The sequence below is a fragment of the Cyprinodon variegatus genome, unplaced genomic scaffold (genome assembly GCF_000732505.1).
Source record: "Cyprinodon variegatus isolate N-32 unplaced genomic scaffold, C_variegatus-1.0 Scaffold26, whole genome shotgun sequence".
NCBI lineage: Eukaryota > Metazoa > Chordata > Actinopteri > Cyprinodontiformes > Cyprinodontidae > Cyprinodon > Cyprinodon variegatus.
The window spans coordinates 2,289,612-2,304,344 of NW_015150479.1; the positions used below are offsets into that span (position 1 = coordinate 2,289,612).

Sequence of the window (14,733 nt, forward strand, 5' to 3'; positions counted from 1 at the left end):
TGAACAGGGAATTATACAGAAATGCATCAAAATCCAAAACCAACACAAAAATCAACCCTTAAGGCGACTCATTATAAATGCATTAGTATGATATTTTTTGAAAGACAACTCCAGACACCTGGTTAAGTAATTTACTTGTGAGAGAGCATAAACATCTTATTTATTCAGATTACAGGTCAGTCTGTGACACTTGTGTTTAGTCAGCAGTTTCTCATTAAGACTCACCAGGATGTCTGCTCTCCCTGCCCAGCTCATCTTTTTCCTTTTTTTGATTTCCTCTGCGTACTTATGTAAAGACAGATAATGGCCGCTGAAACAGCTTTGACTCATTTTTAATTTCACCATTAAAGCTTTTAGCAACATCTCTTAGTATTTGACTTGTGTATGAAGAATTACCCTGCCTTCCCACAATCCTGGATGTGTCCTAAGATGAATGTGTTTTCATTGTGTCACCTGATGATTCATTTTCTGCAAGCAAACAAAGCCGTGAGTTACTTTTAATAGAGTTACAGACAGGGTAACACTTGAAATGCAAATTTTACATCGGACCAAGGATTTATCATCAGCTAAACACACATTTATCTTGACTATTAGAGGATTTCTTTGCATTATATAAAGCCCTCTTAATCAAAGGTGTGTTTGCTGATGTGCTGACCTTCTGTCATATCATTTGCAGCAAAAGAAGCAGAGCTACAGTTTTCTAATCTTGTATGTGTGTGCTACTCAGCCAGTCAGAACATCACCAACACTAATTGAGTGAGTCCAGAAAGGAGAAGCATGCACAGGTCCTCCCTAAGGGGTAAACAGTCTGCATCCTACACACAACCAAACACACACATCTGCACCCACAAACTCCTGCTGATGTAATTGATTTTCTAAATACTTCCATACTTCAGGGTCACTGCCAAATGGAGATATGTTTAAATAGTTGGGAAGATCATTTAAAATAAGATAGAAATAATTATGTATGCACTCAGTGTCATATGAAATCTTTTTTTAAGTCATGTCTTACAGCTATGAAAAGTTCCGCCGTCTGTTAGACCGATTGACATTAATATTCCTTATTTGTTGCTCTTTATTCAAACCTTTAAGGATTTGTACAGTGAAGTTTATGCTACCTAATACATTCCAACAGGTTTCTTTACAGTTGCTGCTTTATTGAAGTGTGCCTTTTAATAGGAATTTACTTCACCACTGTTTCTTATTGCTTCCAAACATTGCAGCCAACCTGCACATACAGCTGATATTGTAATAAAAGAGCAAACAGAAAGAAACTCTTTGTTGGGTTTTTAAAATGTTTTTATTTGTATTAAATATCACAAAAAGGGCACAGAGGACAAAATGTATTTTGATAAAACATTTGTCATGTGAACAAACAACCGTCTGAGTGATATAAAGTGAGTTAGACAAAAAACTGGACTAAAATATTTTGGCTCAACACAGAAAGTAAAGTATCTTTGCCACTGATTCATCCAATAAAACAGGTTCTTATTGAAAAGGTACGATTTAAAACAGTATGACAACATGTTAAAACCAACTTTTCACGTGGATGTATTGCTGTGTGTCAAAGGCATTGATAGGCTAATGGCTGATATGCTAACAGTGGGAGTCTACACATTTATTTATTCTACAGCAGGGGAAAATAGTATTGAACACGTTCATTTTTTTTTCTTAGTAAACATATTTCTAAGATAGACTTGAAATGAAACTTCACACTTAAATGTGGCAACTGCTTAACTTTCTGACAAATAAAGCACACACACTCCAAACTAAGATATGTGTAAAAAATAAGTTTTAAGTAAATTAGGTTTTAAACACAAAGGAAAACAGTTGAGATGCACTCTATTCTATAAAACATGTTGGTTACTATCAGTGCATAGTGACATCAGCAGGTTTAGTCTTAAGTGATGGTCAATATGAGGGTTTTTATTAACCAAGGTACTATATTCCCCCCAGGAAAACCCCCAAACATTTTATTTAAAAACCATGTTATTCCTTAGTAAGACTTCTATATTTCTGGTTGATTCAATCAACATCATTTTGGCTAAAGAAAGTATTACTTCAAATCCAATCAGAGATTTCTTACTTAAGAGAGTGATGCATAATGAGTAGAGCCCAAGACCATTTGCACAGGCTTTCAGTAGGAAATGGAATGATTTTAATCTAATTATCGATAAAAAAAATACGTAGGCAACACCCAAAGGCAACAGCTTGTACCTGCACCACACTAAATCTGCAGTCCGGAGTTGAGAAAACCAAATTCGGGGAAGTTTTTACCATATGCTCGAGGTACTGTAGACTCCATACAGCAGAAGGACGGAGGAATATATCAAGATATTCTAGAGAAGAATCTAAAATAGAAAAATATTGGATTGTTTAACAAGATGATGAAACTAAACACAGCTGAAGAAACTGAAGTGGTTTCAAAGAAAGTTAAGCTGCTAAAATGGCTCACTCAATTATCTGACTTGCATCTAATTGGAAATCCAGGGAAGGGACTAAAGATCAGGGTGAGGCCCTCATAACCTTTTAGACTTGAAGATGTTTGCAGCTGAATCAATCACACTGACGCAATATGTGGGATTACTGTCTCTTTACAGGAGGCATCTTGAAGTTCTAATTGCCAGCAATTGGTTTTCTAGCAGCTAACAGGTTTACATTGTTGTGTTAAATCTTTTTACCCTATATAATTTAAATTCATTGCACAAAATCTAATTTATGAGCAAGTTTGTTTTGATTCCTTTGTTTTTGTTGATTATGTGTTTGGTACCAACACCTGATGTGATTCTACATCAAGAGCATTAACAGAAAAAAAACCTTCCTAAGTTTAAATACATAGCTACAGAAACACCTTTTATTTTCCTTTTATCAGAGCAAAGTTGAGTTGACGTTAATTCTTTGAGTGTAGAAATATGGTCAACAAAACTGAATCTGACAAATATATCAAGCTTAAAAATCTTAACGTATTCAATACTTATTTTCCTCGCTGTAGTTACATTTCAGCATAAAGCAGCTTTAATAGATCATTGCCTGTTTTGGACGCAACAAAGCAGCAGAGTTGTCCTTTTCTACGGTAAGAAAACAAATAAGAACAAACACTGTGAATGACACAAAAGTTAAAATGAAGTTTCTTTGTTTTTGGGGTAAATCAATAAGGCCTGAAGCTCTTTGGTTATCAGTCAGACCTTTGACTGCATTTGAAACGTAGAAATGTGAAAAATGTGTTGGTTTTCATGTTGTAATCTCTTTTATGCCAACAAAGACATGAGAGTAATAACATATTCATTTAGACAAACAATTATTAATGAACCAATAATTTATGCACAAATATACATTTAAATCGTACTACAGGAATAATAAAAAAAAGAAATAATTACAGCAAGATACATAAATGATTATAAGAGCATTATTTTTTTACATGATTATCTTTTTTCTTTTTACTTTACTATTGTCATGCCCGCTACCCAACCTGTTCAAGTTTCTAAGAAACTGTTCCTATGGCAATTGATTTTAAATAAGGCAACAAAAAAACAAAACAATAAATAATCTCCCAAAAAACGTAGTGATTTAAACATACAGCATCCTGTTAAAAAAGAAATAAAGTACTGAGGTTCATAGGGTTTATCAACTACCGGCAGTCAAAACTCAGCATCATTTAATTCTTTTGATTTGGAAACAAAAAAAAAAAAAAAGTACAAGACCTGAAGGCCAGATCTGAGCTTCAATCTCAGATGTGGCTTCTTTCTCTCATGACATAACCAGCTGCCTCTCAGTGTGCCATGTTCTTCGGTGCAGCTGAAACGAGTTCAGCCAATTCAAACACAGAGCAAAAATAAAACCTGTGTGGGCAGTTAAATACTCTCACAATATTTCACATGGTGTCAACAGCTCTAAAACATGCATCAATGGAGGATGTTAAAAAAGTACTATTCAAGAGGCCAGCGAGTTACACAGAAGGATCATCTGTAAACTGATGAAGCAGCAATTGTTTTGCTTGAGGTCGTCTACCCACATATTAGATGGAGTTAAAATCAGCACAGTATAGCAGCAGGTCCTGGTGTCCGGAGAATGCCACAGAGTTTAAAACAACAATAAAAGGTATAACAATATAAACATTTTATAGTATGGTGGAGAGAAGTAGACATTAGAATGAACAGAAAGAGAGGTGATGGCTAATGCTGCAGAAGGATGCTGGAGTTTAGCAGTAAGAGAATGCACGTAGAAAATAACAACAGAGTGAAGCTGGAGGAGAAAAATGGGAAAAATCAAAGGAAGGCGGTTATTGTCATAGCAAAACAAACCAAAAGCAGAACAGTAGGAACAGAGCAGCTGGCCTTCAGGCTTTTCTTTGCTTCTACCACATCCTTTTTTTCCCTCCTTATGATGTGAGTATTACAGCACACACACATCATTTACACAGGTCCCCCCAAGCCAGGTACTATTTAGAGACAGACAAGGTCAACAACCCTTCCAACACCTCGCATGGTCTGTAGATGCCAGCGGCAGTGAACTACTCGCCCGCACCATGAACAAGTACAAATTTCTGCCTACTGCTTGACTTTTTGGGATCCGTGTACAACAAGGCCAAGGGGGGGAAAGACTGGTTCTATGGTTTGAACGGTTAACAGAAAATATATTCACGGTGTTAAACCAAGCAGATTGTTACACAGCTCAGTTAAAAAAAAAGGTGGTCTCTCTTAGTCATTAAAACAAACCTTGTCCAAAAGAGTATTAGTCATAAATCCTGGCAGTAATTTCCCCATCGCTGAAATGGAATTATAGTCAAAAGAAACATGAATAGCAGTACTGGGCAAATGGGAAATTGTCATTTAAATGAAAGAGGAATAAAAAAATGAAGTGAATAAATGCTTTTTACAAAATTTCCTCTGGAAAAAGAGACTTTCTAATCATTTTATCTGCTTATTTGATCAAGAAAACAGAGTTTGGTGCAATGATGTTCTATTTCTCTATACTAGACTCAAATGAAGGGACTGCTTTACTTGAATATTTTTATAAATCATCTTAAATATAAAGGGATAGTATAGATTCTGAAGGTATGTTCTGTTAATTTATTCTCAGTAAAGGTTCCCTAAACTGCTGTAGAAAAAATGTGGCATCCCAGTAAATTAATAGAAATTCAACTAATTAAAAAAGAGGCGAAAGGATGCTTAGACAGAACCCTTGTTTTTCACAGTCAAGCAAATTAAAACATCTAAAAATAAAAATGTTTATATTATTGTAGAATGGTGCAGAAGACTCTGGATCAGACTCTAAACGCTTTGGAAAGGACTTACCAGTAATTGCATTTTGTACTGCTCCTAAACATGTTATAAAAACAGCTTCAAAATGCAAAAGAAGAAACAGGAGCACAAGCGCGGAAAAAAAATCAGAATAGGTGAATTATTGAAAACAGACTCTTCATTAGCTGTTCAGATTTTTAAGGACAGTGGCGTTAAATATTCACTATCTTGCCATAGACCTGGGTTAGTCAGGCATTCGCAGTGTCATCACCCCTGATGGCTAAAGTAGAGGGGCCCTCTATCTTTGAACATGACAGGATTGCTGAGTTTCTATAAAATACAAGCTGATCCCACACCCAGCTGAGGGTCTTTACTGATGCTGATACTGTGAGCGAAGACTTAAGGAACAAATTATTTTCCTATCCCAATCCTATCTCCACTGTTATAAACCTACTTGTTCCAGGAATGCCATGGAGCACCAAAGAGAGACACAGAAAGGTGGAAAAAGTTTTATCCTTGAACAATAAAAAAAAAGATGTTCATTTATGCATTTTGGATTACTTCTATTGTCCTGGATAAAACAGTGGCTCTTTAAAGGAATAGTACACCCAAAACATGATTAGCCTTCATTTTCTACTCACCCCCATGCTGAACAACACTCTGGAGTACTTTTTTGATATCTCAAATGCATCTGGAGATCTGGGAGGCTTCTTGCTGTCTGCTGACATTCAAATAATGGAGGTCTATGGTGCCCGAGACAGAAAGGTCCATAAAAGTCCACAAAAAACGTGTCAATATTCCTCCATACTGCTCGTCCAATGTATTCCAAGTGTCCTGAGTGGGTAGCATCCAGAATTTACTCGAAACGAAGTCATTTAGAATGTTTTTAGAGCATAAACAATAGTGTATAGGATTTCCTGAAAGCGCGCACATGCGCGTTCATGACGCTACGGAAGCCGGCAGACCAAACCAGATGAAAGTGCGCATTCAGCGTCTGCTCTGCCAATAATGAAAGCGTAGAAGAAGAAATGTGCTGTTTACCTGTGCAAAGAAAGAAACAACGAAAGAACAATGTCTGAGGACTTCAGTGTTGAGGAAGAGCATGAGTTCTTTGCCAAGCTGAATGCGCTGGTTTGGTCTGCCGGCTTCCGTAGACTCGTGAACGCGCATGTGCGCGCTTACAGGAAATCCTATACACTACTGTCTATGCTCTAAAAACATTCTAAATGACTTCGTTTCGAGTAAATTCTGCATGCTACCCACTCAGGACACTTGGAATACATTAAACGAGCAGTATGGAGGAATATTGACACATTTTATGTGGACTTTTATGGACCTTTCTGCCTCGGGCGCCATAGACCTCCATTATTTGAATGTCAGCAGACAGCAAGAAGCCTCCCAGATCTCCAGATGCATTTGAGATATCAAAAAAGTACTCCAGAGTGTTGTTCAGCATGGGGGTGAGTAGAAAATGAAGGCTAATCATGTTTTGGGTGTACTATTCCTTTAAGTTGTGCAGGGGTATTAAATCGTGGCTGGTGATGTGGAGATGTTGTAGTGAGACAGGAGGTCATCATTTGAATTGATAACTGACTTTTTTCACAGAACAACAACGTCTCTCACATTGGCTGTCCAGAAAAGGGCCATCTAAAATATCTATATTTTGAAACTTTATACATGCTTATTGAAATCCCTCAAAAAAAAGTTTAGGAACATATGGCAGAGCTTTATAGAAAGGTTTACTGATTTTCTCTATGAATAAAGATATTTTTAATAGACAGCAAGAACAGCGCATTGTTTAAAACTGAGACAATTTTTGGAATCTTTGTTATTTTTAAATGGTTTCATTCAAGGAATGAAAAGTCTGTTTAAAGGTAAACATTGTTTTCGACAGTATTCCTTCTTCATTTGTTTTTTCCTCTTTCTTTTATGTATTTCCTCTGCAAGAAGGCTGAACTTATAGCTCAGTTTAAATCCTGCAGAAAATGCCCATTCTTAAAAGCATCTTTTTCCGAGTCTTTAAAGATTGATCCAGGATCTTTTTGCAGATATTAATCAGCTACACTTTCAGCAGAGACAAAAATCATTTCAAGAGATCTGGAAAGTACAAAAAACCTACTGTACTACTTTTAACTGAAATAACACAGCTGGTTTGCTGCATTTTGCTTGGTGGACTGATAGAGTCGGTAGCCTTAACTGAAATAACTTCAGGGTTGAAAGAGAAAACTGAAAAAACGGAAAGAGAAAACTTCACCAGACATAACATATGTAACTTTTGAAACAGTTGACATAATAATAACTTCTCATATACGATATTTGAGCTAAAGCAAGGAGTCCATTTCTTTAGTTGTGATTATTCAGTTTTCTACAAACTCACTGTAATACGGAAAATATCTCTACAGCAGGGAAACCATGACTCATAATTAGTTTAGAGAAAAATGCCAGTTATCCCTTCAAGGTGATTATTTATCAGGTTCCAGTTTGCTGTTATTCAAAATGCCCATCACCATCTACTGCAAAGAAAAGGCTCAGATTTTTTCTTATCTATAAAAAAAAAAAAAGTCAAACATAGTACCATTTTCTCCAAACTCAAGTTTGACATTAGCTTATCAAAGTTATGGCCTTTTTATATTTTAGAACAGACTTATTATCTTATTCCTGATGTCTTGTGGACAGATACTCATTATCTCCTTAAGTATATTGCGGGTTAAAGTTCAACCTCGCATCCCTACAACTAAAAAAAGTATTGAGTGAAGAAAATATTTTTTTTCTATCTCCAATGATTTATATTGTTCCCAAAAGACTATACAAGCAGGTTAATTAATGTCATGAAAGTTTTTAACACGTTTCCTTCCCTTTTAAAAACATTGACAAGAAAGTTCATACTGAGACTTTATGTTGTAATAAGATTAAAGTTGCTGCAGCAATAAATGCCCAGCGGGGTCCTTTTTTAAGTTAAAAAGCATGCAGTTCTACAAGGTTTGCAGTCTCTTAATCTGGACCCCTGTGGAATGAGGATTTGATCCGGTGTTGGATTTGGCAGGCTGGAAAAACATGATCATGAGCACAAATCACAGTCAGGTCCAGAAGTTCTTCAGCAGCAAATTGGTTCATTGTTAAAAAGCAGTCAATCAATAGACTGAGCTTAGCAATGCAGACACCTCGTCCTTTCATTCAGTTTTACCGCCGTGCTGTTGGTGCAGATGGCCTAGCAGAGATATCACAGACGACGTCTTTGTGTCAGAGTGTGAGTTTGAGTGTGGGTGACTGTATTTCTGTTTGTGTGGAGTTTTTGTCTGTGGGCGTAAGCTCATCTGAACTGTCAGCATGGCACAACGTGGGAGCAATGATAGACGGGTGAGTGCCTTTTTTCAATCTCACCTCCTGATGTGTTTGTGTGTGTTTATGTGCGTATGTAATATCAAGCAAATCTCTAAGCAAGTAAATCAAGGGCTGGTTAGGACCTCAAAGTGATTGTAGGCGCGTGAGATGAAGGGAGGGGAGGTTTAATCGTGGTTCTATTTTTCTGATTGGTAAGTTTGTTGTAACTATATTATGAGAAGCAGCAATGTTTTCCTCCTAAGTATTCACACTTATAATATTTTTAGCTAATGATTCAGCTGCTTTTGGCAGGATGGATATCCTAGCATCCTCAAGTGTCTCTCTGCGTCAGGGCTTGCAGTTCGGCCGTATGCAGGGAATGCTGGAGGAAGACATTTTTTCGACTGTAGCTATGCAGAGAAAGCGGGCCACGGGGTGGTTGTCCTAAGCGGCCAGTGAATGCGGAGGAGGAGGAAGAGGAGGAAGCTGATGAAGGTGTAGGAGGTGTCGGTGAGGCCCGGTCTGATGATGAGATGTTTTGTGTGGAGCTCCCCCTGCTTGCGAGACTGTGGAGGCTGGAAGAGGCGCTGGCCCCGACTGCACGAGGGATGAGGCTTGGCTGAGGGTGTTCTCCTCTCTTTGCCCCTCCAGACACACTCGCTCCACTTCCTCCTCCTCCTGGAGTTAACGACTCAGAGGAGGATGACACCATCTCAGGGTGTTTGGTGAAAGGAGATGAAGCTAAGCTGGAACCCAGGGTTTGATTTACACTGGGCTGGGCTGGTTTGGTGAGTGAGGTCTGGTCTAAAGGCTGGTTGGAGGAACCAGAAGCCAGATTTACAGTGCTGTTGGCAGTTCCCTGACGGTGGCGCTCCTCTCTGGCAGTGTGGCGCTCTGCTGCAGCAGTGGGCCGATAGTGGTAAGGGTGGTGTTGGCTATAGTGGTCCCCTCCTTGTGGTGCTGATACTCCCCGTACCACCCTTCGATCTCTTGGTGCAAGGCTGATATTGCTGCTGCCGTGTCCTGGCCATCGGCTTTGAAGGCTGATCTGAGAAAGGAAAGGGGAAAAAGACAGACATTAGCCAGACTTGACATGAGAACAACTCACTCTTCTCTTTTTGTCAGTGAGTGTGTGCCACAACCTGCCATTTCTCAAATGTTAGTCACCGAACATGTCGCTCTCTACAGAGACTAGGGATTAATCGAGAACAAAACACAGACAGACAGAGAAAAATGAAGAGACAGGCAACATGAGAGAGTTCTGTCCTGTGCCCACGATAAGTTGGTAATTGGATGACATTTGGAGAACCATCTCTTTGGGCTTCTGTAGTCTCATCTAATTGTTTCTAAACCAACCGTAGCTCTTCCAAAGAGCATACATACACGTTCAAAGAGTAGAAGTACAAGACAGCACATCTATGGAGATATGTTATATCGAGGTATGTTCAAAACCGTACTCACAAGGCAATGGGCTTTCACGCTTTATCACACACATACACACACAAAGACACAATAGGGAAGATGGCACATAAAGCTAGATGGCAGAAAAAGGAGCCACCTGTTCTCTTTCACACTCCACTGCACCCCCTTATGCAACATATCTCATCACTGCCCTCTTCTCTCTGTAGCTCTCAATCTCACACACATGCAGCAGAAATCACGCCGGGACCAACTGTGCAGTGTTCAGCAAAGAAACAAAATCTCATCTGACACCAAACCTCGAGGGAAAGTGAGCAAATTTGACATTTTCTAACACAATGGTTCTGTGTGTGTGTTTTTTTCCTTTGTGCCACATACATATGTATGACTATGTGTCTGTGTAATGTATATAGGCTTACAGTGTAGGCAAGGGCAACATGATGCCCATGTGCTTTTATTTTGCTTCTGTGTGCACAGGCTTGAAAATTAATATAAAACAAAAAGCTATTGAGCATGTCAGCAGAAATGCAATTAGCCAGCACACAGCAATGTGAATATATGCAGTCAAACAACTGTATTGTTAGACCTCACCACACATCAGCTCTACTGCCAACCTAACACAACATACTGTGTTGAACACAGTGACCACAAATAAAATTAAGGGCTTATAATATCCTCTACGGTAGAAAAAATGTACTTCTTAAGGATAACTGGTTAAATTATCTACAGTACTTTTCTAGCAGATGCTTTAATGCCATATTTTCCAAACTTTGGTAATATAATCACTACTGGTATTTGGGCTTTTGTGTGAGCTTCCCAAAGGATAGTTTAGTATTCATTATTTGCAAGTTAAGGCCTAATGAGGGGTGACAGTTAGGTGGGGTGACAGTGGCGCCGAGTTACCAGTTTACACAAGTTGCCGGTTCAAACGCCAGCTCCAGCTTTACCTGTCAAATCCTTGGGAAAGACTTGTCACCTTCATTGTCTCCTGATGGTGGTCAGAGGGCCTAGTGGTGCCTGTGTACTGCATTGGCGCTTCCATCAGTGTAGAGTCTCCTGACTTCAATAGGTGCTATATAAGTACAGACCATTTACCATCTATAATTTTCCACAGATTCCAAAACAACATCTGCCCCAAGGTAAGAGGCAGCCTTGTATTTAAAAATGAGCACATGCGTTCTGAAGAAGGCTGCCTTCCTCTCAGTTTGATACACACTTACTGGCAATCTGGGCCCCTGAGCAAGACCCTTATCCAGAGTAGTTAAGCTTTAAAACGAATAAGCAAAGTAAAACATTCAATTCATAAGTTAACAACAAGCTAATTTAAAAGGCTTATAAGCTAACTTAAAAAGTAAAACATTGAAACAGGTTGTTTTTAGGCAAAATATTCTGAGGGTTATGTTTTAAAAAAAATAGTTTTCATGAATTTCTGATAAAAGAACTCATTGTTTGCTTTAGGGTGAGAGATTAATTTAAGTGACTGTTTTTGGTAATTACATTTATTTTGATTTTTGCCATGACAATACTTTTTTTTGGCATTCTTGGCTTTAAATTTTGAATTGCAAAGTCTCACAATAAAGGCTTTATAAAGGGTTAAGGATGGTTAAAATGCAGAGGACAAATTCTGTGGCAATATACATTTACAATAACCAATAGAGTTGATCATCCATTATCTAAACGAGATCATAAAGAACTATGCATGTTTAAAAAAAAAAAAAAAAAAAAAAAAAAAAAAAAAAAAATTGTTATTCCTTTATTATTTTACTGGGCAGCTATATTTGATTTTGACTTAAATATAGCTGCAGGTCAGGCAGAAATATCTAATTGTCACACTTTTTCGAAATTTTAAGCTTGTAAACTTCCTTTTATAATGGGAAAACAACTATATCAACAACTGCATCATTTCAGTAATCAAACAGTCATAAAGTCCTGTTTTATTAAGCCTATTAAAGTGAAAAACTTATTTATTACAGAGATGGCACTTGTTATAAAAACATTGCAAACCACTTCATTCCTTCGTTACTGACACTGGTACAAATATTCTTTAAAACACAAAATTGGATGCCAAGTTTATGCAAATAAGGGATTATTTTTAAATAAAAAATAAAGAGCAAAAAAATATAACTAGGGTTGTGTTTTAAATAGGAATAAAATAGCATTTTACCTGTCTATGAAATAGAGGATCAGTTTTTTAGCGTTTACAAGCTGCTCAGGGGATAATGGGAATTTGATGGTCCACGTGTATAGTATGAAGAAAGGTTATAGAAATGTCACTTAAGGTACGTGATTTCTGTGGGCATATTAGGTGTAAGAGATGCCTTAAAAAACAAGTCGGTACCTATAAAACAAACAAAGGATTTGGCACATGGTCTTGTTTATCATCAGGGGTTGGAGTTTGCAATGGCTGACTCCTTGTCACAAATTCTTAAGGCAATGTTTAATACATGATTTCAAATTGAGGAGGCCATTTTGTTTTGAAAACCCAGAGTACTATCTTAGATTTTTGTGGCTGATCTGGTACTGGTGGCATCTTGTGGCTGTGACTTTCAGCTGGTGTAGATCCCTATGAAATGGTCAGGATGGGAATCAGCTCCCATCTGAAACTAAGTATATTGTTATTTTACTGTTGGAGCTCAGTCTGTGTATAAAGGTTAGTATTTGACTCGCTTGCTGGTGATTGCAATCTGCAGTCATAGATTTAAAGATGGAATGTAGCTTCATCCGCCAAATCGGAATAAAAATCAGAAAAAGGTTTACTGACAGGTAATTTTTACACGTATAAGGAATTTCTTTTGGCGATAAGGTACAACACACAGACAAGCAAACATAGAGCTGACAGAAATAAATATTGGAATATATAATTGGAATAAACAAATACAAGTTGTACATAAAGCACACCATGGCAGATAACAAAAATAAACAACAGTATGAGGTTAAATTACAAAGTAGCTGAGATGTTTGTTTGTGTTTTCTTGTCGGTGTTTTGCTTTTTTTGAATGGGTGACCTGGGTCTTATTAATGAGGATGGATGGAGAAATGTTTACCTGACCAGCACACATTAAACATCTTGCTCTGGCATGCTTTTTCTATTTTCCAACCTATGAAAGGATTTTGCAAGGGTTAAACCCTTGTTCGGTCTACTATATGAAGCACAAGACAGGGAAACCAATAAAATTATAAAAGGATACATTTTATAGCTGAAAAAACTGTGAACCTTGTCATCTTTCAGGACCAGTTTTAAATGACACTAATGGCACACACTGTTTGCATAATTTAAAATCAGTAAAATGTGAAGTTTGCCTGCTAAAAAAAACACAAAAGAAAAAAAAGGAATAATTCTGAACTTTCCTATATAGATACTGTACAGTCTTATTTGAATAAATACAAATAAAACACTGAAGATCTTTTAAAAAAAGGGGTTCAACATCCCTTGGTAGAACCCTTTAGTCTCTATTCTGCATGTCTATCACATGAAAGAATACTACTTGACATCCTCATTATCTTTATATAAATAAAAATGTGAAATGAGGCTTAGAAATGTGCACTCTAGCAGCTGAGCCTCAATATGGTTTCACATAAAACTCTGCCAAAACATCAAAAAGTGTCGTTGTCCATGCAGCTTACTTAAAGAGCTTGGGGAGTGCATCCCTACTTTCTAATGGGCTCTAATCGGTAGATAAACAGTGCAACACGTCTCACATATTCCTTGATCTAATTAAGAGGAGTGAGAATCAAGGCATCAGCCAAACTTTCAACATGGGGAGCTGTGAAGAAAACATGGGGGAATTGCTAAAGCGTAGAATATCTACTATGGACTTGTCGATGTTAGTGGGGCGGCTTAATTAGGGCTAAATCGCTAATCTTATGAAAAAAAAAAAAGGCTGTGATGTATTTCCACCCATCAGCATTTGAGAAAACAACAGAAGGTAAGGCATGAAAAGTGAGATACAAGTTGGCAGACAGCTATGAAAAAACATTTACCAAAGACTGTATTAAGAACTGATTGAGGAAACATATGTCCTGTATCATTGGGAAATGTCTGGTACAGCTGAAAAATACCAACTAAAAACATTTTCAGTAGATCAAATAAAAAAACCTACGTGGTAAAATTTAAGAGGGCATGAGATTGCAAAACACACTTGAACAACAGCCAGGTAAAGCAAAAAGAGAAATACATAAAAAGGGAAGAGAAGAAATAAAGAGAAAAATTAGCTAAAAGGGGAGGGACCAGTGGGACAATGATTCAAAACACCAATAAAGAAAAATGACACTAAAACTAGGACGGACAGCAAACCGTGGAGCAAAAAACAGAACAAGACTGATTTACAAACTCAGGTGTCCTTTCTCAAGTACACGCTCTGCGGCAACCAGGCTGCCTCTTGGCCAGTGTGTGTGTGAGCAAACACTCTGGAGAGTAACTCTGTCTCACACACGGCCCTTTGAATACACACACACACACACACACACACACACACACACACACACACACACACACACACACACCTAGACCAAAGTAAATCAGAGTATTGATGGGGCTCCTCTCCTGTAGAGCTGCTTTTTATTGGGTCGTGAAGAGTACAGCGATGAGGCCATGGACAAGTTTGCATTAAATACCTCCTTAAAATACTCCCTTGTATAATGTTTGCCATAATTTGTCTTAATTAAGAAATTAATTTATGATCTGTGTTAATATTAAACCCAAAGTGTGGCCTGTTCAGCTTGACTTGTCCTAGAAAAATAAGGTGATGAAAAG

At 37.7% G+C, this 14,733-nt stretch overlaps 1 protein-coding gene across 1 annotated transcript in view; it reads right to left on the reverse strand.

Moving 5' to 3' along the window:
- Window positions 1–6,641: 6,641 nt before the first annotated feature.
- ccser1 (coiled-coil serine rich protein 1) overlaps window positions 6,642–14,733 on the reverse strand; it is a 41,854-nt gene continuing 33,762 nt past the window's right edge. Inside the window, exon 2 of the mRNA XM_015395530.1 lies at window positions 6,642–9,609. Within this exon, the coding sequence (XP_015251016.1) occupies window positions 8,893–9,273 (381 nt within the window). The 5' untranslated portion in view covers window positions 9,274–9,609 and the 3' untranslated portion in view covers window positions 6,642–8,892. The remainder of the gene's footprint in view (window positions 9,610–14,733) is intronic.